Source organism: Anthonomus grandis, chromosome 17 (genome assembly GCF_022605725.1).
Source record: "Anthonomus grandis grandis chromosome 17, icAntGran1.3, whole genome shotgun sequence".
NCBI lineage: Eukaryota > Metazoa > Arthropoda > Insecta > Coleoptera > Curculionidae > Anthonomus > Anthonomus grandis.
In genome coordinates, this window is record NC_065562.1 from 3,226,766 (window position 1) to 3,252,356 (window position 25,591).

Sequence of the window (25,591 nt, forward strand, 5' to 3'; positions counted from 1 at the left end):
ATTAATAAACCTGTTATTTTACCTTTAAGCTATAATGATTCTTTTAATCGTTTAGCTAGAAACATGAATAATTATAATAATTATCAAAGATTTAATAATCAAAATAATAACTTTAGACAGCCAAACTCTATGCAATATCGACAACAACAAAATAGATTTATACCTAATACAATGTATCAACATCAAAATAATAATTTTAGAACATTTAATAATAACAGAAATTATATCCCTGAACCAATGGATACATCCTCTTCAAATTCTAGAATACGATCTATCCAAAGACCAAATCAAATTTCCAATCATAATGTCGAATTAAATGAGGAAGAATTCTCACAAAATAATGATCGAGAAATTTATGACCCATTCAAGAATTATGACCCTAATTTTGACTATAATCAATATTTCTTTAAAAAACATTCACAAGAAATTGAAATGAGAATAATATAATAAATGATCAAGATAATGATGAACATGCTACACACACATAGCTACTAATTTACCAATACTAAATGTACCAGAATTAAACGCAACTTTTTTAATAGATACTGGCAGTGGTAAAAGTTTTATCAAACCCTCAATTGCTTATAATGTTTATCCAAATAATATTTTTAATGAATATTTTACAGTTAAAACTGCACATGGAACTTCAATTCATCATGAAGTGGTTGATATTCCAATTTTCCCATGTTTCAATATTAACAAAAATCATAAATTTTATTTATTCAATTTTTCAGAAAAATTCAATGGTTTACTAGGTATAGATTTCTTTATGGATATATATGCCATAATTAATTTTAAAAATTCAACCTTAGAAACACCCACTGTAACCTTGCTTTTAAAATTCGATACAGCAAACAAAGCAGATAACCCTAAACGCGTCCTTGCAGATACAACAAAATTCATTATCTTACAACCTCGAATGTCGCAAAAGGTTAAATTACCAGTGAATCAAAAAGATGGCATAGGCATATTATGTTATAAAAATTTTAATGGAGCAGAAATGCCAGAAGCTCTTGTTACAATAGAAAATTATTATACAACAACAATTATAACCAATACACAAGAATTTCCTATTAAATTAGAAGTTTAAAAACCTTTTAACGTTGATATTATTAAAGAAACAGAAAACAATTTTATTGAAAAAATGGAAACCTACTTAACAATTAATCCTGAAATTGATAATAAATTAAAAGCTAATTTTAAAAATTTAAGACTAAATCATTGTAATCAAGAAGACCAAGAAACACCGATTTTTACTAAAAGTTATAGATATCCAGAAATTCATAAAACAGAAGTTAAAACACAAATTAATAAAATGTTAAACAATAACATAATTCAACACTCAAATTCGCCCTATTCTAGTTCAATATGGATAATACCAAAAAAATTAGATGCAAGTGGTAAAAAGAAATGGAGAATAGTTATTGATTATCGGAAATTAAATTTAAAAACCATTGATGATAAATTTCCACTTCCTAACATTTCTGATATTCTTGATAAGTTGGTAAAGCACAATATTTTACTACATTAGATCTCGCAAATGGATTTCATCAAATTGAAATGAATCCTAATGATATTCATAAAACTGCATTTTCAACTGACACTGGACATTTTGAATTCAAAAGAATGCCTTTTGGATTAAAAAATTCACCAGCAACATTTCAACGTGTAATGAACAATGTTTTAAGAGGTTTACAAAATGAAATCTGTTGTGTATATTTAGATGATGTTATAATATATAGTACTTCGTTACAAGAACATATTGAAAGGTTAAAATTAATTTTTGAACGATTTAGACAATCAAATTTTTAAATACAACTTGATAAATCAGAATTTTTACGTACTGAAGTTAATTATTTAGGACATTTAATTACTCAAGATGGTGTTAAACCTAATGAAGACAAAATCAAAGCTGCAAAAACTTTCCAATCCCCAAAACCCAAAAAGAAATTAAATCATTCTTAGGACTAGCCGGTTATTACCGCAGATTCATTTAAGACTTTGCTAAAATCTCTAAACCCTTGACATTATGTTTGAAGAAAAACGCTCAAGTAAAACATACACCTTCTTTTCTACAATCTTTTAATCACTTAATAAATTTACTAATTAATGCACCAGATTTTACTAAATCATTTGTATTAACTACTGACGCATCAAATTATGCTATTGGCGTAGTATTATCTCAAGATATACCCCAAAATGATCATCCTGTAGCATATGCATCAAGAACTCTTAACGAAACTGAACAAAAGTATTAACCATAGAGAAAGAATTATTAGCCATTATATGGGCTTGTAAATATTTTCGACCTTATCTTTACGGGAAGAAATTTACTATCTATATTGATCATAGACCTCTAGTATGGTTATTTAATTTAAAAGAACCCAACTCTAAACTTATGAGATGGAGATTAAAATTAGAAGAATATGAATATGAAATTATTTATAAAAATGGTAAGCAAAATACAAACGCTGATGCATTATCTCGAATTCAAATTAATGCTTTAGAAACACAATCTCTTTACAATAATCCCGGAGAAATTTTAGATAATATCGACGAATTTTTGCAAAATCTTGGTACAGAAAACTTTAATCCAAATGAACTAAATGATGAAGATATTTCTAAGACCTTAAAAAAATGAGAAGAACTCCCTATTCAAGGAGAAGTCCAAAAATTAAAATACTTCAAAATATCCAATTAAGACCTCCTGATAACGATTATACTTCTAATACTATCCATAGTACAAATGTCAATGCAACTTTAAAAGAAATTCCTCTATTAGATGAGATAATTAATAATAAAAATAATCAGTTTATTGTAAAAAAATCCCCATATGATGCATGCGTAAAATGCGAATCTGAAAATTTTGATGATAAAAAAATTATTTATGCAACAATTCCTGCTAATGAACATGATATTTTCCATTTTATTAGAGACTATATGTCAAATAAAACTAACTATATACACTTTTTATCACAAGACTTACGTCCACTTTTCCAACAAGTTTTAAGTAACCATTTTAATGAATTAAAATTAGTTGAATGTAACAAACTAATAAATAACGTTAAACCTGATGAAAGAAATCAAATTATTCAATTTTCTCATGAAGGCAAAACCAATCATCGTGGAATTCAAGAAACTCTAACTTGAATAAAATTAAGCTATTATTGGAAATCAATGAAAAATGATATTGTAAAATATATTGATAATTGTGAAATCTGTCAAAGATCCAAATATAATAGAAGACCACCAAATGTTCCATTACTAATTACTGAAACTCCTTCAAAATCATTCATATAGATACCCTTTTAATAGGAAATGAAAAATTCCTTGTCTTAATTGATAAATTTTCAAAATATGGTCAAGCCTTACCCTATTTTGGAACAGCTATTTCAGTAGTTCAAACTTTATTATAATATTTATCATTCTGTGGTATCCCTAAGACAATTATTTCAGATAATGGATCTGAATTTAAAAATCAAACTGTAAAAGAATTATTAGAATCACATATTATTAAAATACATTTTACAACTCCACAACACCATGAATCAAACAGTCCAGTGGAAAGATTAAATTCAACTCTAATCGAACATATTAGAATTTTGAAAGAAAAAGACAAAAACGAAGACATTGTATCTTTACCATACATTCTAGTACAAATTTTACACCATTCGAATTAATCCTAGGACATACAGATACGCAAGATCCTATGAAATTAATGCCCGCACATATTTATTCAGAATATATAAACACACATCGAATTAAAACTAATACATTATATCAAAAAATAAAAAATGACACAATTAATCTAAAAGAAAAAATAATAGAAAAACATAAGTAAAACCGAAAATCTGAAAATCCATAGGTAGGATGTCAAGTATACAAAAAACAAGAAAAAAGACTTGGTAAACTTAAACCAAGATTTAAAGGTCCAGTTTTATTAACACAAATATTAGAAAATAATAAAATTGAAATTCAAAATCCAAATAATAATAGAAAAGAAGTTATTCACATAAACGAAGATAAAATAATGCCCCTTGTTGCAGATGGATCGGAATCATCTACATCAATGCAAGCGGAGTAAAATTCCATGATTTAAATGATAATTCTGGCCTACTACCATACAAATTACAATAAGGTACAACAAAATTAATTACTAATTATTGGTCCTTAATTCAAATTCAAGATTTAACCCCTATTATAAAAGTAATAATTTAATACTTTAAAAAATTATGCAAACATTTTAATTAATGCTTTAAATACTGATTTCATTTATATAAGAGAATATGAATGAGTTGAATGAGAATACATTGTTACCATTATTCGCTTACGCAAAACGAATTGAAAATAGTATTAGACAAATTAACCCAAATATACATATTGAAAAACAAAAACGAGGTATTTTCAACCGTTTTGGCTCTTTAATCAAAGTAATCACTGGAAATCTTGATCAAAATGATGCAGAAAAATACGATAATTTAATAAATCAATTAAAAGAAAACCAAAACAAATTAAAATAAACTTCAATTAAACAAGCAACCCTATTAGAAAGATCAATAAATGAATTTCAAAACGTCATATCAAATGTTTCTGCAAATCAATATATATTTAAAAGTCGTATTTTACAATTAGAAAGGACAATTAAAGAAGTAGCACTTAACCAAACAAACAGTAATCAATATCTTGGATTACATATAATAATTAATCAAATATCAATGATATATCAAATAATTTATGATATAATTGAAAAAACAGAAGTAGCTATATCTTTCGCTAAACTGAACACACTACATAATTCAATCATTAATCCAATTGAATTAATAAAAGAAATAAATGAATTTAAAAATCAATTGACAATTGATAGTTTGCCAATACCTTGAAAATATTTTAAATTTTGAAAAAATCATTGAAATTAAATCTTATTTAAAAGGCGCAATTATTACTTTTATATTAGAATTACCATTGGTCGAATCAGATGATTATCATTATTATCAATTGTATCCTTTACCTATTTCTGATCGCCAAAATCAATTTTTCCTAAACTTACCCCAAAAACCATTCCTTGCGCTTAGTGACAGAAAGCATTCTTATATGGATAAATTGTGTACAGAGTTACAACCCTATGAGTATTTATGTAAAGACACTCAGCTAATTAAATATCAACAAAATGCTACAACATGTCGCTCTTTCTGCATAGAACTTCAAGATGTTCAAGTAACCAGAATTATGGATGGAAAATGGTTAATAACTGTTCCAGATAAATTAATTGTTCCAGTATCATGCCCAAATTCCAAAGACAATGTATTACTTTATGCTACTATATTCATCCTAAAAACTTATAAGCCAAGCCAACTCAATTATGACGAAGTATCACTTCCAAAGCTAAATTTAAGTTTTCACTTTCACGATAAAGGAAAAATATCCAACCTCCCTACATTGGATTTAAATACAATAAATCTTGAAGAAAGAAAGAAACTTTCTACAGCAATTCAAGAACAAAAAAGATATTTAAAAGACCCTGTTAATTTTGAATCAATTAGCTTTTGGACCATTTTACTGTATTTAATAATTATTTTGATATGTATTTTCTTTATAGGAAAATCATTATTTGTATTTTTACAAAAGAATAAACAGAAACCTAAAATTAATGAAAATGAAATAATTGTATAAATATTGTTAATTTTATATTGTATTTGTATCCTTTAGGTTTTATAAAATCACACCCTAAAGGGTATGCTTTTCTCTAAGGGTGGAGGAGTTATGTATCCCCATTCTACTTATTATGCATTTATTTAGCTTAGCTAGCATTAGTATTTTTCTATTGTTTATTCACTATTATAAAGAGATGTAAATTAAGATTAGAGTTAGTTCTTTCTGTAAAGTTGATTGTTAAACTACTTAATAAAATTATTTTTTAAAAAAGAGTTTTCGTCTTATCGACCACGTAATTTACTTGGTTACCGAAAAATTTCAGACTTGTTTGCAGCTTTTTTGGTCCGGTAAAGTTAAAGGGACGTCTAAAATCGATTTTTTTTTTTGAAAATTTTTACATAGAATGTTGAGTGTGGTCAAAATATTGATAAAAAAGTGAGGATGATTGGAAAAAATACAAAACTTTGGAAATTATGAAGGTTTTTCTACATACGTTAAATACGTAATTATTGCCAGCTTGCACAAGGTTTTTTAGCTCTTGATTTTGCTATAGTTAAAAAATATATATATTGGGACAAACTTTTTGGGGGCTATTATTGTAAATTTATATAATTTTTTATCGCTCTGTACCCCTTTCAATTACATATTTTGTAATTTACACACAAGAAATATAAAACAACAACCTTATTGACAAAAATGGCAATGGCTTCACTATGTTCCCAGTAGTATTTTTTGATTTTGTCTGGAACACTTTAGTTGGATAGGTTGGCTGTGGACTCAATTTTAGATAATAAAGGCATAATATAGTTAGATTTTACATTACATGAAGAAAACACATTTATCAGGTGTTAAAAAATAGGTATTATTTATTTAAATTATTTGATATTTTATGTAATTTAATATATAATAAGTATAAATTTTGAAAAAAAAAACATAATTTAAGATATTTAATTATTAATAGGTAAATAATAACGATGAGCTTTAATGTACATTAACTTAGTCAAAACAATAAATATCTTTAAATTTATTATAGGCATTAGGAATAGGAATAAGGCATAGGAATTATAGGCATATGGGGCGGGAGCCCCGCGTGTTTGTGCCTATAATTCCCATTTTCTAACTATTATCCCATACTCTAAGTAGGGCTTAAACGACTATCTGACCCACTATTTAGCGCCAACCCAATGTACCAATCCCTTTTTGCAATCCCAACTCCACATGTGCGCCAATCACACAGTCCCATGTGCGCCCGTCTTGTATGCGCATGTTTTTTGATTATATAAATAAACAAATACTTACCTATAATGAGACAGGACAGAAAATTACGATAATCGTACTAGTACAGTAGACACTCCCAATAAATAATATTTGTTGACGTGAAATTTTGACTGTCTTTTTTATTTATGAATAAATCCGTATTTACATATTTATATATTTCTGATTTGCGTGTGGACATTTCTGTTTATCACCTAAAGAAGTGATGTAAATCCTTCTAAGTTACAGAATTTTGTTACTTAAGGCTTTAAATTGAAATTAATAGCATATATAATGGTCAACGTGATGCCTAGTCGCAAATAAAGTGTAGTTAAGCCGGGTGTAATTGTGAATCAAACGTAAGTAGAAAATCCTTTATAATTTTTAAAATTTTGCATTTTTTTACTTCATCCTCACTTTTTTATCAATAAAATGTTTACATTCTATGTAAAAATTTTCAAAAAAAAATCGTTTTTTAGACGTCCCCTTAACTTTAACGGACGCGCTTTTAAATAGGCCAATACCAGGAAAATCAACAATTAATAAAATGTTACAAAATTTGAGAAAAATTTGGCAAACAACGAACGAAAAAATCATCAAGCTATGAAAAATATAAAATTAATTTTTTTATACATTACTTATATATTTATATACTTACTTATATATATACTTACCTAAGTCTAGGTTTCTTTAGTTATAATTAAAACACATTTATAAAAGGAGCGTAGAATTATTTTTAACATAGGTTAAATTGTAGGTGTTATTGTGAGCAAACTAGAATCAACAATAAGCCAAGAAACAAGTGTTTTTATTCTTCCGAGCGTTTATTTATTTAATTTTTATGAACATAACATTGAATCATAAAAATTAAATAAATAAACGCTCGGAAGAATAAAAACATTTTGTTTTTGTTTTTCCGAGCGATTGTTTTTTTTTTATAAAATTTTTTTTAACGGATTGTACCTGAATGTAATTTTAACTGTGTCGTGGTTTGTGTTTTTTGTTGTTTTAATTTTTGTACACGTAAAGAACATTTATTTTAATAGTGGTTTTTATGTATACTTGAAATGATTGAAGTCATTTGAAATTGAATCCATTTCAGTGTCCTGAGGATGACTTAATATAAGTCGAAACGTCGTTTATTTAGGTAAACAGGTTTCTGTTTTATTTCTGACCCCTCCCAACAACCCTCCGCAATATACAAGGCATTGATCATACAACTGCGTTTCGGGCTTTAAAAAAACATAAATATTTCTCGTACAAATATGGAAGCTTAGAGATGGGTATGAATTACGGCGGCAGGAGTTCTGTTTGGATATGATGGAAAAGGCAAAAATGGAGAGGAAATGTATAAGAAATATTTGCTTCACAGATGAATGCACTTTTACTTTAAACAATGAACCTAACGTTCAAAATTATCGGTATTGGGATAAAGAAAATCAGCATAGATATGTAAGACGAACTCAGTATTCACAGAAAGTTAATGTTTAGGCTAAGATTTTCGGACACCACATTTTAGAACCATTCTTTCTCAATCGAAATTTAAATGCAAATATTATTTAGAATTACTTGAGGAACAAATTTTGCTGAGTTTAAAAGATTTTGCCGGGGAAAATTAAGAGTTTTGGTATCAAATGGATTGATTGTTGGCCGGCGCATACTACTCTTGCTGTTTGAAATATCTAAATAACGCAAAGGGAATGTTAGGTATTGGCTTGTGAAATTTAAAAGGGTAAGAATTATCCAAATCTCGAAAAGCTAAGAAAGCGATTTCGATGGAATGTAAAAAATTTCAATTTATCAATAAGCGAATGTTAGAAATGAGTTTTATGAATATTTTTTATAAAAAAGTAAAAAAGTCTTAAAGTTTACAAGTTTTTTTTAATGTTTCATAGTTTATATTATAATAATAATAACATTCTCACGTTAAGCGATACCTGTAAGGACGGCGCGAGAAAAGAAAGACAAAATTTTCACCAATATTTTCGACAATAACTTCTAAATGGACAAACGTACAAAATTAAAAGTTAACTTGTTGGTTGTAGATTTTAGTGCTCTTAAAATTACTCTATTAATACATTTTTTCTCTAAAATAATTAGGAGAGCCAATATTTGACCCTATTAAAAATTACATGGGATTTCCTGTCCCGCTTGGCGGTGCAACACCCTGTATGTTTGCAATTTGCAAATATGAAAAAGTAGCTTATAAACTTTGATAAAAAAATAGTAAAGAACAAAAAAGATAAGTAATTTTATATATTTAATTTGTTTTATTTACTTTAATAATTGAATTTGAATAGTGGTTAAGATTTAACTACCGAAACGTTTCATTAAAAAAAAGGCAGGAGGGACATCAGACTGATTTAGTTATACACTCTTCATATAATAAGTGCAGTTATTCGACATGCAGTACCGCCTATTTAATTTATTTTACATAGGTATTTAAACAAAGAGTCTGCTCAGAGTTATACCAGGAGAAGCGTGAAGAGGAGCTTGTAGCTGCGAATTTCAAATTTACTAAAAATCATGGCTTTCAACGGGTTCCTTTAGGAGCATGTAAGTCTTTAATAATGGGTTGTATAAACAAATCTGTTTTCTAAAAGCTATGCAAATCCGGAAATTGGCCGATATACGCCAATAGTTTTATTAATAATAATTAAATTGAATTTGATTTATTTTTAAAATGTTTTGTTTCGCTTTGTGCATTCTGTGAAAGAATAAAATAGTCTTTATTTACCTGTAATGTACAATCTGTATCCCGCAACATCGTTACATTTTCGAAATGTAATGGAGGGAGACATTCTTCATCCACAATATAATAATCCATGAAGTGAAGCCAAAGAACGTCTAAAGCTGGACCGTTTAAACCTGGATTTATGCAAGAGGCGGTGTATAAATCTGAAGAAAAAAAAAACGTGCATAATAATAACCATAGAGATGGACAATAAGAATAAACTAATAAATTGTAGGCAACTATGCAGAGTGGCCGATCTAACTTAAGACATAGTTCTATGGTTGTAACCTTTGGTATGAGAATCAAATGACGAGACACTTTTACCATTAACCAAAACTCTTTATTTTACTCTCGACAACTAAAACTATTTACAAGTGATCTTATATACTAAGGATGTAACCGATAAAGCAAAAAATGTAATAGAGCATAGCCGAATAAATATTAGCCACTCACTAAACTAAGCAATTGACTATAACGGATTGGACCTTAATCCCCGTTAAGACTGGTCTTTTGATTTTTGAAAATTGCAAAATTTTCGTATGTATTTAATTTTCTATTGTTATTAACTGGTTTAAGTAATTTTAAGTCGTCTATCGCTACTAAGTGACCAGTATTTAAAATATGTTCAGCCAAATTTGACTGTCCTCCATATTTCACATGAAATTTCTATTTCCTTAAATCTGACATTAATTGAGCTTCTTGTTTGTCCTATGTACTTCTTATCATAATCGTTACAATTAATCTCATAGATCCTGGACTTTTCGTTGGTCTTTATTTTATCTTTTGGGTTTCCTAAAAGATTTCGTAACGTGGCCAAGCTTTAATAGACCATTCTTGGACCTAATTCTTAAGAAAAATCAATTAATATCGTTGAAAATCAGTCCTCTCAGTGCTTTAATGAGAAAGAACTTGATGCTCTGCATAAGGGTCTTAACTTAGCTAGAGAAACGATTCGCAACCAAATTCCAAGAAATCTTACCAAATCAAGAAACACATCAGATTCTAACATTGTTAACGACTTAAAGAAAATGATTGTTTCTATTTAATGCCTGACAAAAGAAACAAGGTTGTTATTTTAGACAAATCAGAATATTTTAATCGAGTTGATGGTTTTATTCAAATTGGCCAATATAAAAAAATTTCTAAAAATGCTATATTAAAAATGATCTCGCAGGGAGACGAATTAGATTAAGACATTCAGATAAATTCAAGTTACAACTTTCGAACCCAATAACGTCAAAATTAAATTGTTCATCAAAACTCCATAACCTTGGCAATAAAATTAGACCTATTGTCTCCACTGCAGGATCTACAACTTACAACATCAAAGTTTTCAGAAAAGCAATTTGAGACTTTAAAATTACCTTATGAATGTTTTTCACTCAAAAACAGTCAACAGTTTATTTTAAGTCAATAATTTAAAGTGAAAACATTTTTTTTTGATGTATGTATTTTCTTTGTTCCCAAGCATTCCTATATCATCGTGTGCTCTCATTTCCTCTAATTAATAACAGATTTAATAAAGAAAAAGCAACAACTAAAACAATTCCTAGGGTCAATGGTTATGACGATAGGTTTATTGATAAGCTGATTAGAAGACATAGATTTAAAGTAAAACCTTTACCACATTTCAAAAAGATGAAAATAACCAAACTTCCGTTGCAATACCATATGATCCTATCTTGTTTAACAAAAGGCTTTGATAGGGTTTTTTAAGTCTTAAGTCTAATAATGGTCTATCAAAGTTCGACCACGTTACAAAATTTTTGCACATGCAGTGGTCTTGTGAGCAAGATGCCCTATTTTAGATATCTGTCAATCAGCCTCTGCATTGTCTTCAGTAGAATACTGGAAAGGGCACGTAATGTAGACCTCATCCGAGTGACGTGTATCGGAATGACGTAAATATACGAACATATCCGAAGATGTAAAAGTGAAAGTACCGAGTGTCCGAGAGCGTCGAAACGGGACCGCTTCGGGGGGGAGAGGGGAAGAAGAGGAGGGGGTAAAGTGCTTATCAGGCCATGCTCGGTGGTCTCGGAGAAGTCATTTTCCTGGTGACATTCACCGGAGGCGGATGGGAAATGTAAACGTAGTTGTATATTTCTTGTTATTTAGTTTGTATTACTTAGAGGTATGTACAGTTTTATATAATTTTTGTTTAAGAGCATGCTCTTTTATTTTTTGGACCATTTTGCATTATAGTAGGAACGTTTTCTTTTGACGGTTAGCTATGCATTTTCCTAAAATTTAAATTTCTATATTTTGCAATTTGGCGGTTCAAAATAGGGAGTTAGTTTCAAGGGTTGCTTGCTTTCATAAGTTTATTTTAATAAAATTAAATTTACGGGGAATGTGCTACATTTCGTAGTGGATTTATTCGTTAAATTCACACTTAAAGGGAGTTAAAAACTGATTAGTTTTGAAAATTTAAATATTACTTTAAAGGGATAAAAAGGTACATTTAATTAAAAAAATAATTGTCAATCTTTTGTGGCATAACATCCAACTATTCACCATACGATCCATGAATTTACCGAACCTAAGGGTAAACCGGCATATTCATCATATCCTGGTGAACCAAAGAGGACTCAAGAGTTTTAATACTTGGGGGGGGAGGGCATGCCGTAATCGCTCTGTACAAAGGGGCTTGGTGTCTAAAGATCCTCCTGATATTGAATCTTCTTTTGTTCTTTTAAGAGGTTATGTTTCATCGGTTTGGCAGTTATGGGAGTTTATTCGTTAAACTTCCTTCTTAGTGGGGTATTATTTAAAGTGGATTTATTCGCTAAATTCACATCAAAGCAGTCTAAGTGGTTAAATTAAAAATTCAAGTTCTAAAAGGGCAAATATAGAAATTTAATAAGCAAATTAAGAATCACTTTGAATATAGTTATATCCAATGGTCCAAAATTGCGCCAATAACCTATTTATGAATTTCTTATATACAATATTGACCATTTAGTTTTATCTGTTTTAATTTCTTGCTTCGCGCTTTTAAGTGTATGTTATTGAGTTAATCTACTGTATTACTATGTTTGTTCTTCTTATTAGTAATTTAAAATGGAGGATTTGTATTTTTTATTAGCATAAGATAATTAAGAAGAGCAGATATAAGCCCCGAAGAAGTATTATTAAGCATTATATGATTGATATAACTGTATTTTTATGTACAATTTTTCAGAAATATTGTTACTATATACCCCTGAAATATTGACAAAGCACTTAGCCAGTGCATCTTTCTCTCGAAAATTTGACTAAGCATATACGCAATGTGCCTAAACCCCTTAAAATATTGACTAATCACGTAACCAGTGTGCTTTTACCCTGAAAACTTGACTAGAGGAATGGGTTTTAGTGGGTCGGGGCATGGCCAACTCCAACCCCACACTACCCTAGACGTTGGATAGGAATCACCCCCATCCAACGTCCAGGGTGTCTGTTTGCAGATTTCCTAAACCTCGTTAAAAAAAAAAAAAAAAAAAAAAAAAAAACACTTATTAGGCCAAAGAATGATGATAAGTTTTACTCTATTACAGGGCCCCAACTCTTGAAGAAATGAAGAAATTTTAGTCAAGTAGAAGAAATTGCTGTTAAAATTGTATACATTTTTTGTTTTTAGTCTAATTACCTATTATTTATTATATTAAAAACTAATTGATGCAATACTCTACAGATGTTAAACACTATTGAATATAAGTTTTGTTAAAGTTAAATCATTTAAAAGAATAATTAGAAATGTTGTTCTAATTGCTTTATAGTGAATATTGTTTTCTTATATGTATTTTTCTTTTGTTTTCATACTTATACCTTTAATATGCCTTTAAATGTTTATGTTTGCAATTACTTTATAAATTTGTATTATTTTTTTTGTAGCTTTTATGCTAAATAAATATACATTATTATTATTATTGTATCTTAACAAGAAAGTAGGTAAAAGGATACCAAGCTTTTGACAAAGACTGATTCACCCAGAAGCTATTCCTCATATTTGTTTTTTTCTTTTATCTTCTTTATCCGTAACTCTGGACAATGGACTCTAAACAGGTACCAGCTTTCCGGGTCAGAAAGCACCTGCAATCTGCAGTAGGCACGAAAAAACATTCAAAAATTGGCTCTAACTCAAAAAATTATTTACTAGAAAATTCCTTGGGAGAGGAGAATTTGTTAAATTTGCTGTAAAATTATTTTCAGAACTAAAAATGCAAAATGAAGAAAATCGATAACGCAGGGAAATTCTCTAAAAAAGTTGTTTTAATTTTTTGGAGCTAAGAGGACCTACAATTTGCAAAATATTCCATAATTTTATCTATAACCATTTTTGAGAAAATTTATGAAAGCCAATTTTCATTATTTCATAGTTTTCTCTGGAACTATGAGGAAAGTTGGTGTTTTTACTATTGCGTTGGATTCTATGTGAGAATGCCGAAAAAAACCTAGAATCCCTTTCTGCTCTAAATTGCACATTAAAGGAGCTATAGGCGATTATTTAAACAGCCCAAATTTTGAGCCCAAAAAATTCGAAACATTGAAATTTTCAAAAAATTATCACGAGGTATAACATAAAATTAGGATCAAAAAAGTTTTATAAAACTTTATTCTAAGTTTGATAATGGCACAAAATAAATTCAATATTGATTTTCTTAAAATAAAACTCAAAAATTTACTTTACCTCAAAAGAAGCTGCGTATCAAATGATTAAATAGCTTAGAATACCGTAAAAATACTTTTCTGAACCAAAAATATAAATTTAAAAACAAATCGATTTCTTTAATTTACATTTAAATTTGCAGGAAAGACCCCAGGGAAATTTTTAGTACAAGTGCTTTAGCTCGGAAAATGTTTAACCCAGAAGAACGTTTCGTCATGCCACATTCGTCCTCAGGAATTGCCAATGATAAAAGATGTCTTTAAGCTCAAATGAAGCGTTAAAAATAACCAATAATCTTAAAAGACAAATAATTTTGCACTTGAAAAATAACGTAATACAAACAAACGAGTCTCTTTTATCTCTCAACCTCCTGTTGCCCAAATTAGCTCCTACTCTTTCTCGGACCTCTCTCACACGGTACATAATGAGTGGGGGCCCGTCCATTCGATTATGTCAGTGGTTTTTACCTTGGAAACAATTAAACGACAGTCAAGGCGTTAGTGTTAGTCAAAGTTACGTTAGTGTTTTTGACGTTGACAATAAAAGTGTGTTCCCGAATTTCGTTACAATATATTTGAGCATCATCAACTTTGTTTTTTTGAAATACGACCGTAGATATTTTCTTACGGATTTTAAAAGCCCCTTATGTTTTTAAACCAACACACTTATTTATAAAAATGCATATTGATGGATTTCTTTCCTATCTAAATGGACTATTTTCTTTTATTCTTTCCATTAGAACTCATGTGTTCAGAGAGTCTTATTAAAAATATATTTTTAAATTTAGTGGCCGACAGGTGGATTATGAGCTTTTTGTGTCCTTAAGATATCAGTGTAAAGTTTTACTATTAAAAGGATGCCTATTCTTGTTATGAACAGTATATTAATAAGATAAAAAAAAAAATCTACAGATCCAATACTTTTGGTCATTTATCCAAAGAGAGGCAAACTTCTACAATGACCTATAATGATAAGAATAGCTTTGATATTAAAGACCCAGCAATAATGTTTGCTGAACGTTTTTTATTGGCATTACTCAGATGAAGAACTCAATATTATGACTTTTTATATTTTTGATAATTCAATTGGTTTAAGTACTGTATCTTTGTCAATGCTTCTTCTAAAAATAGGATGTGTTCTCGACCAGATGGAATCCCAGCATTTTTGCCTCAACAATGCGTGTTTACAATTACAAGACCAAAATGGATGAAAAAAAGTTTTTTTAAACCTATTCTTAAATCTGGGAATAGAAGTGATATTACCAACCATTATGCTGTACGTAACTAATCAGTTATTAAAATTATTAGATTGTCTTGTTAGTAAGATATTAGGCTGGAGTTTTAGAACGGTTTTTAATCTGGAACAATTTGGATTTATAAAGGGCAGATCTGCTAATATCAATTTGGTTTTGTATGTTAATGGCTTAGAACATTGAAAGGCTAGAAGTAGCATGCCGTGGAACTATGGACAGGTTTGTTTGCTTGCAACATCTCTGATGCAATGATGCCAAATGCTTATAGAGAAATGGCAAAAATCACTTTATAATATCATAAAAATTTTCAGTTGTTTCCGAAGGCTCAAAACAATACTACTGCTCCCCTTTAATAAAATATCAAGCATTTTTTTAAAATAAATTTGATAAAATACTCTATATCGAAGTCAATATTAACTTTAAATAAATTAAAATAAAGTACGAAAAAACGGTAATGGCATCGCAACGCCGCTCGATCGCATTGTTGATGCCACTGATACAAGCACTCTCTACCAGTGACGTCGTCAACAAATATTTACCTGATAAATTTTTATTAATTATTACAGAGTTTGAGTATAAGTAATATTACCGTTTATGAGCTATTTATGTGTTTTTTAATGGACTTCGTTAGAGGAAGGTCCTAATAAAAGGCACCATTTTTGTCAAAGCATTTTTATGGAAATTAAATATTTTATTAATATAATATTATAGATTTCTTAATAAATCATGTTTTAAGACACAAATTATTAACATTTTGCAAAATTTTATTATTATTATATTGGACAAAACTTAGTTTTACATCACTACTTTATATCACATAATATATACTTCTATGGTGCTGACTTTTTCAAAGGGACAGTATTGATTCAGCGGAAAGAGTTAAAACTACAAGAATGTTCATATTGTGAAGGAGTTGCAGGTTTTTTATAGGTTATAAGATTTTTATTATGAGTATTTAGCCTGTACAATGGTTTTGAGACATTTAACAGTGACCTATATAATACCTAATACCAAATATTATATCATATTAATTTATACTAAAAAACAAAGCTTACCTAAGAATGACTATAGACTATGTACAATAGATTAGATTAGATAGTTTATTAGTAGTAATATACAAACAAGTACTTTTACAAGTCAAATAAAATAGTAGTATGTTGGGCTTTTTCGAAAATCATGTTATTATTTCTTAAGTATTTTAATAATGACTTGAGACATCTAATTCAATTTCTTTGGCGCAAATTTGTTTATTGCAATCTTCGAATTTTAATTTTTTGTTCTTTATTTTTTTTCCATAATTTGGTAACAAGTGATTTAGCTTTTGAAACGGTGGAATCATCAGTGCTTAGGTCCTCAGGATATCATTTTGATTTTACCCTAGAATAATATACATAAAAATATAGTATTACCAAAATTAAAAAGAAAAAATTTAAAAAAATGTATTATGATAATTCAATTAATCAATAAAATGTATGTTATTATAAAGAATCTTTGTAATATCATACATTTGATTAATTGCATTTAATTAAACAAACATAACACAATAAAATACAATATCACTTTTAAATAAGATATATAGAATAGGATACATGGCATAAAACTAGTAGTCTATTTTGAGTGTATTTTTACCTTTTCCTTGGCAGAGTCAGGGAATGTGTAGCAGTTAAACAAAAACGGCTTGGATGAGAAATAGTAATTGTTGACCTAGACCCCACGGTTACTGTAGAACTATTAATCTTAGATGCAGTTATTGTTGATGATGAATGATCAGATCTGTAATTATACAAAATTTGGTGTATCAAGAATATTAATCTATTTTAATTATCCATACTTGTCTATATTAGCTTCACTGTTTGTACTATATACCATTTTGGAAGCTAAAGAAGTTTTTGCACTCTTCAGGAAAGCTACCCCTGCAGCTTTGAAGGGTAAATCACTTGGTAAATTAACTGAATTATCGGCTGCTGTGTTTTTAACCAGTGCATCAGAAATCCTAGTAAAAAAATAGTTTTACACACATACCTAATTTAATAAGTATTAGGTATAAATAAAGCTTATATGAGTAGTAACACTAATCCTTTTTGTGACAATTTTTTTTTTCTAGAATAATATATTTAAAAAAAATTACCTTTGAGGTAGAGCTGATTTTTTTAATAAAGTCTGGCTACTAATAATATTATCTTCCTTATATAAGAAATCACTTCTAAGGATGTGACCTGAACAAACAAATATGTTCTGTTTAATTGTGTTGATTTCCATTAATGAAATCCATTGTTCCCTTTGGGCATATATTAGGCAATCTATAACAAGTATTTGATATTTAATCAAAAAGCAAAAAAAATTACAGTAATGAATTAATAAGTGGTGCCAATTACTATATATATTATTGTAAGTTGCAATATGGTAAAACAAAAAAAATATATCGACCAAATTTTAGGGAAAGACAAAATTAACTTTATACATAGATATCAATATCTATAAATAAATTTGAAAATTCTTTAAAGGCAATAAAAAATTAGTAATTTCATCTATCTACCTAATGTCTATATTAAAAAAAACATAACTATACATAGATAGGTACATGGGTATTAGGTATGCCTTCTTTTTGCCAAAACAACAAAAAAAAACATAAAATCCTGTAATAAAACCAGGGACAAAATTCTAGTTTTATATTTTTTATAGCCTATTGATAGATGAATATGTTTAAAAAAATATTTAGATTTAAAATTATAAATATTTTGGTATTTTATGCACACTTTCACATTCAAGTTTTTATTAGGTTTATCTATAAGATCCCCTATTCTACATTTATGATGATGGTTACCCCATGATGTGATGTTATGAAAGTATCGGTACTTACTTGTGAAAAGATCGGCTTGAATCACCTTTTTATCATGATGCGGCACAAACGACACAAGTTTTTGCCATCCTAGCAATTTAAAAAAACACTAAAATGTGGCCTTTTTCCTTTTGAAACCAAACATTAAAGAAAATACACGAATCCCGAAAATAAACTAAAAGCCGTTTGACAGATGACACTACGCGTATGGCTCAGGCGCTTAAGCTCCGGTGTTGTCGCTTCAAATTTTTTAGAAGCAGTTTTAGGGATAAGAATGTTAATACTTTTGTTTTTTTTTTTTTGCTTAAGGATATTATATTTATTCTTAAAATAGGTTAATTGTAGTATTTATACTTTTTATTTTAAATTTTCCTATAAAATACAACACAAATAAGTTAAATTAACGTTATAATGGTTGTTAAAATATAGCTAAAAATTTCCTCCGTTGGAAATTTGCGTCGACTTGACAACAGAGAATCGGCAAACATGTTTGTAAACAAAACACCCCTCTTGCCCCTGTGCACATGTTGGACTCAAACAAAGTTGTTGTTTACTAATTCCAGCCTTTCAATATTCTAAGGATAATGGCATATGCAATAGTTTAAAGGGGGATCCAAGGTTGACTCGAGCTATATAGATTTCTCTAAAGCTTTTGATCGGGTCAATCATGGGGTCTTCTTAGGGAAACTAAAGGCTTTAAGTATTGCAGATCCTCTTCTTCAGTGGATATATGAGTTTGTTAAAACGATAACTCAAGTGATCAATCTTGCAGGCTCATTATCTGATGGAATCTGTGGGCCATCAGAGGTAACACAAGGTTCCCATTGAAGCCCTGTTTTGTTTTAGCTATTGTTCACAATAAACTAAATATTTGAATTTAGCGGATAAACTTTAAAACTTAACGAACATTTAAATTTAAATTTCATCGATTTTTATCCACAATGTTTCTGTCTGATTTTTGAAGTAGGAACATGGGAGAGACACGAAAAACCTCGACAGTAACAGACATGAGAGAAAGCAATTAATGACACTATGCACTTTGCATACTACTTAAAGAATTTTCCATGTTTTTCTGCGTAAATTTATTAGTTTCTTAATTAGGCCCCAGAAAAAATTATGTGCGAGAACATTTACTGAAAAACTACCTAATGGGATCCTTCAGCCAGGTTTATTGTTACTTTGGCCTTCAAATGTTCAAAAGCTGAGCTTGGTAAATCATACTCGTTAGCCTTTAAGCGAAAATTTTTTGACGAAATGCTTGTCTCAGAATTCAAAGCTAAGGTAAACTTATGTGGAGTTCATGAAAGACTATTTGGAGTCTTGACCTATTTCCCACTGCTTAATATATTCCACGATTTCCACGCATTTGTATCTCACAAAGATGGAAAGATAAGTGTAGTATTTCATGCATCCAACCACCTTTGGTTCCATCCTCTGCATTGTTGACCAATTCAGCCTGCCAATCTAGTATCAAGAAATAGCAACATAAATTTTAAATGTGCCTTTAAAATTTATGTTTCTGAATATAGGCTGCTTAAATAGCTGGATAAATTCTCCTCTATGCCCAAAATACAACGCGTCATGGCATATGTTTTGCGAACAAGATTTTTATTAATTCCGTTGAATTACAAAATTCACTTTTGGTTTTAGTGATATTAGTAGAGCACTTATGTCTTCATGATGTTTTCCTTAATATTAAGATAGATCAGGTAATGCCCAACTTTCAACCTTTTCGAAAATTAGCCGCCTTCGTCGCGGAGGATGGTTGCCTTAGGGTGGGTGGTAGGAGGAGAAACTCGGATCTCTTCTGCAACGAAAAGCATCCCTTACCTTTGCCTAAAACTCATCGACTCACTATACTTATAAATGAGCAAATTTACAAAAAAAGAATCTTCACCCTAGATTCAAGACCCTGCAAGACTCCAGACTGCTTTCGTTGTCATCCTAGATCTTATAATCCAAGAATATTAGACTTGCCCTCACTTCGGGTATTACAAGTCAGTCAACTGTCTCGACTATGCAGGTCCGATAATCATTACCCTAAGTAAGATACGGGGTGCTAAGCGCCTTAAGGCACATATCATTACAGAAAAATCTATACAAAATATACATTGGTTTATTGTGCCGTAAAGGCAATGTACCTGGACTGTCCCCGATTTAACCTCTGAAGCTGTCATCGCAAACGTTTTATAGCCTGACGTGATCGCTGTTATGTCATAATTATCGCCGAAGGAATTAATTCTACTGGTGTCAGCCGGCAACTTAGTGAACTTACCAAACATTTTGTGAAATCCCTAACTATTAATTGGAGGTTTAATCCACCAGATGGCCCTCGCTTCTGGGAGCAAGTGTTGACCTACGGGGAGTTAAATACTCTGCTTGTCCAAACTGAGGCTCTATCAAATTCGCGCCGATCCTAATCATCTACTAGCTTTTAGTCCTGCTCATTTCATGACTATCGAACCTCTAAACCCCAGATAGAAAATACGTCCCAAATAAAAATTAGGAACTCTTGTACCTATTACTCTTCTCAAGCGACCAAACTGGACCTCTTCGTTGGAACTTGGGTTGCATTATACAGTTGCATCCTGGAAATGATGGCGTGGTTCGAGTAGTAACGTCCGTTGGTAAAACTATAGTCTGGCAAGTGGATCTGAAACAGCCGCAGGAATGTGGGCCAAAATATTCGACGTTGCCACGTTTAACCTCAAAACGTAATTGTGCAGGACTTACTTTCTAATAATATGCAATATAAGATTTTTTATAATCACAAGATATAGTGGATAAAATGTTAAGAATTATAATCTAAATAGTTATTCCATTTTGGCTTTAATACGCAATTGTTTTACCATTAAATATGGTACAATTAAATGTTTGTCCAAAAATTATGAACCTGAACGCTTGTGATTGGTTTCCCTCGCCGCACGTGTTTTTGTTATGAATGATTTCGACAGTTCATTGGACAGCGTCTTTGTCACCTGTTTACAACGCTTGCTGCCGTTTCAAAACATTGATTACTATTGAAGGGTGGACAGTGGCGTAAGTTTTGTCATTGATTTTTGGATTCCGTTTATTTTATATGTTATTTATTATTTTGTTTTATTTGTGGCTATTAATTAAAAAAACTGATATTAGTGTTGTGTATACCTATAAGTAGGTAGTGTAATTTTCGTAGGTTTGGAGTTTCACTGTTTTATTACTTACATGAAATACCTAATATTTAATTTTTTAGTTTGTTTTATTATTATGTCTACATATATACGAATAATAACATTTATTATAATGAATAAATTCACTGAGGGTAAGGTCCTTCATAGTCAATCGAGGGAAGTGATAGCAAACGTTTACAGGTAAGTTATAATAATTTATTTTAAAAAAAGTGAAATACATTGTGCCTCTTAAAAAAACAGTAGTTTATATTATATTTTATTGCTTTTTGTATACTAACTATGCATTCAAAATGTTGTTATTAGGATTTGCGATGAAGAAGCTGCAAATAATTCGATGAAATTGCCTGTTAAGCGTAAGCTTGAAAGCGTTTCCCTTTATACCGGAGTCTCCGTATCATCTGTGAGAAAAATTCACAAGGAAGATGAAGAAAGGCGACAAAATAACCCTGATGAAATGTTAGCCAGTCCAGGGAAAAAACGGCCACGGAAAACTGTCGTCGAAAAAGATGACAGTTTTCATTTTCAAATAGTTAGGCATTGTATCACCAGATTTTACCTGGAATATAAAGTGGGTGGTTCCGACAACTAGAAAGTTGTTAAGAAAATTAAAAGAAAAGGCAAATTTTTCTTATTCCAGGGAAACGCTTCGGCTTTTATTAAAGTCAAATGGCTTTTTTTTGGCGTAAGTAACAAAATAAGAGGAAAATCTTAATGGAGAGGCCCAATATTCTTTTCTGGAGATACAAATATCTTCGCGAAATACGAAAATATCGTGAAGAAGGCCGAAACATTATTTACTTGGACGAAACTTGGGTGGATAACGATTTGACGTTCAAGAAATGTTGGCAGAGCGATACAGTTACTGGTGGTTTAAAAAAAAATTAGTTCAACGGGTAAGCATACAATACAAAACAGTGTGTATAGGTTACAGTCATATAATTTTAGGTCGGCTAATAATTGTTCATGCAGGTTCCGATAAGGGTTTTGTGGACAATACCTGTTTAATGTATAAAGCCGGATTGGCCACAGGTGATTACCATGGCCAAATGAATAGGGAAAATTTTACTAGATGGCTCACGGAAAAACTTCTCCCAAATATACCTGCCAATTCGGTAATAGTGTTAGACAATGCTCCTTATCATTCGGTGCAGGAGGATAAAACCCCAACAAAATCCTCTTTAAAAAGAGATATAATCGCCTGGTTAACTAAGAAAGGTAGCTATAACAACTTATTTAAGCCTTTTGAACTGATAAATTTTAAATTTTAAATATATCAATGTACATACACGGTGAGCTAATGAAAACTTTCCAACCCAGTTTCTTCAGATATTTTCTTTTAAAAAAAATTTTTGATGATCGTTTTTTGACTTCAGGCGAACAAATTTATTTGGTATATTCAATCCCTTAACTCTAACCCCCATGCGGGGGGTGACTATCAACCCCAAAATCTTAAATAGGAAGGGGTGTCGAGTGATATACTTACCATTTAAGATTTTGGAGTTGATAGTCACCCCTGCGTGGGGTTAAAGTTAAGGGATTGAATATACCAAATAAATTTGTTCGCCTGAAGTCAAAAAACGATCATCAAAAATTTTTTTTAAAAGAAAATATCTGAAGAAACTGGGTTGGAAAGTTTTCATTAGCTCACCGTGTATGTACATATTATGTAGGTACATTGATATATTTAAAATTTAAAATTTATCAGTTCAAAAGGCTTAAATAAGTTGTTATAGCTACCTTTCTTAGTTAACCAGGCGATTATATCTCTTTTTAAAGAGGATTTTGTTGGGGTTTTATCCTCCTGCACCGAATGATAAGGAGCATTGTCTAACACTATTACCGAATTGGCAGGTATATTTGGGAGAAGTTTTTCCGTGAGCCATCTAGTAAAATTTTCCCTATTCATTTGGCCATGGTAATCACCTGTGGCCAATCCGGCTTTATATATTAAACAGGTATTGTCCACAAAACCCTTCTCGGAACCTGCATGAACAATTATGAGGCCATTTAAATATTAATTTTACTTAAACAGATCTTTAGTTACAACGTTTCTGTCTCTTGGTACGACTTTTAAAGTGGAAAAGTGGGAAACGATAGACCTCGACAGTAACAGATTCGAGAGAAAAGCAAATTGCGTACTTAAAGAATTTTCCATTAGTTTCTCCATCTTGTAGTGCACTGGGTGAGTTCATTTGACATAGTCTTTCTTTCATAAATTATTATTTGTTGTCGTTAAACTTTAAAAACAATCCGCTTAATAATATCGACTTACAGGGGGAAAATTCCCTCAAACAATTTCTCCTATTCTTAAATAATTATTGGGTTTAAAATTTTTTAAAATCCGGTGTTCTGATGTTTGAGGATGTCAAGCCTTTTAGAAATATTCAATGATGCTGGTCTTCTACAAGAGGATCTTCAATAATTTTTTATTAGTTGTGATACGAACAGAATGTCACTTAATATTAATAAATGCTATAAAATTATACCTATACTTTTTATTTACTCAATAAATAATCTGCAATTGGCTCTAAAACAGAAGTTTCGGGAGCCTGGATGGACACAAAATTATCATTCGAGTCATATCAATTATTTAACAAATAGGGTATTGAAGTTCCTTAGTTTCATTCAGTGGTCTTGGGTTGACTTGCCAATGTTTACTTTCAGAATGCTTTACTCCTCCCTTGTCAGATCAATTTTGGCTCAGTTGTTTGATTCCCATCTTACAATTTTTAGTTGAGCAACTCGAAACAGTCAAGAAGAATTCTACTATATTTATGTTTTTTACATAAAGTAAGAAATGCTGTTAGAGACTGTCGTCAGTTGTTACTTTTGAAACTTTTCAAAATATCAGACAGTCTGAAACTTCTATAATAACATTTTAGCACATGTAACTCAACCATACAGAGTCTTCATTTGAAAACTTCCCACCACGGATTTATCGAAAACCACTGTTTAAAAAAAAAAGCCGAAATACGTCAAAAGATTTGTCAAGGGGAACAACTTTCTAACCTAAAATTACTTCACCCCCTTTCACCCTCTGCCTCCCAGGGTCATCCCCTTATAAATTTTAAATGGCAAAGGGTATCGGGTAATAAATAGCTTGTTTAAAAGGTCTTTCGAAATCTTTTATTTTGACGTTTGATTTTTTTAAATCGGTCGATTTGTTTTCGAGAAAATTAGAAAAATCTTTGTTTACCTTAATTTGCTCAGATAGAAAACAAAAACATAAAAATATCAGTTTTTATTTCAATAAGTGTTCAAAATGTTGCCCGTTTTTGGCTAAACAATGATATAGGCGATATTCAAATTCCTGACGGACATTTTCAAAAACATGTTGTGGGATGGCAGCTGTCGATGATGCGTTGACGAAGTTCATCCAAACTTTTAGGTTGGGGAGTAAACACAATAGATTTCAAATGACCCCATAGAAAAAAGTCTAACGGCGTTATATCAGGAGATCTAGCAGGCCATTCTATAGGCCCCCTTCGCCCTATCCATTTATCTAGAAACTCGTCGTCTAGCCATTGCCGAACGGGAAGAACATAGTGAGGAGGAGCGCCGTCTTGCTGGAAATATATTTCCGCCTCATCAAGTATAGGGTTTTCATCATCATCGATTTGGTTTTCAATGGATTCAGTTATAAGTGGATTGATGGTATTTTCCAACATATTGAAATAAATGTCTCCATTTAAATTTCCGTTAATAAATAATGGCCCAATGACTTTATTTCCTAAAATGCCTGCCCATACATTAATTTTTTGAGGGTACTGGATATGCCCTTTTACAAATGCATGAGGATTTTCATTGCTCCAATATCTATAGTTATGCTTATTAACAAATCCATTCAGATAAAATGTGCATTCATCGCTGAAGCAGATATTCTTTACATGAATAGTATTATCATTAATCGCTTCAGTCATTTTTTCACAAAACTCAACTCGCCTATCGAAATCGTCTTCTCTTGCAATATTTTCATTTTGAATGGATGAAATTTATGAAGTTTGGTAACTGTGTGAACAGAGCCTAATGAAATACCAGT

The 25,591-nt window shown here is 30.4% G+C and overlaps 1 protein-coding gene and 1 long non-coding RNA gene across 3 annotated transcripts in view; both read right to left on the minus strand.

Annotated features, from left to right (window-relative positions):
• The window catches only part of LOC126746070 (Fanconi anemia group I protein), a 238,121-nt gene that overhangs the window by 96,098 nt on the left and 116,432 nt on the right, over positions 1-25,591 (minus strand). Inside the window, exon 9 of the mRNA XM_050454171.1 lies at positions 9,644-9,804. Coding sequence (XP_050310128.1) covers positions 9,644-9,804 — 161 coding nt within the window. The remainder of the gene's footprint in view (positions 1-9,643; positions 9,805-25,591) is intronic.
• LOC126746071 (uncharacterized) lies at positions 16,708-18,537 on the minus strand. Of its 2 annotated transcripts, XR_007663786.1 has the most exons (4): positions 18,404-18,537; positions 17,375-17,536; positions 17,173-17,316; positions 16,708-16,920 (listed from the first exon to the last, which is right to left on the minus strand). It is a non-coding gene; the product is annotated as an uncharacterized LOC126746071 (long non-coding RNA). The 2 variants fall into 2 exon arrangements; XR_007663785.1 differs by lacking the exon at positions 18,404-18,537 and having other exon boundaries at positions 17,375-17,594.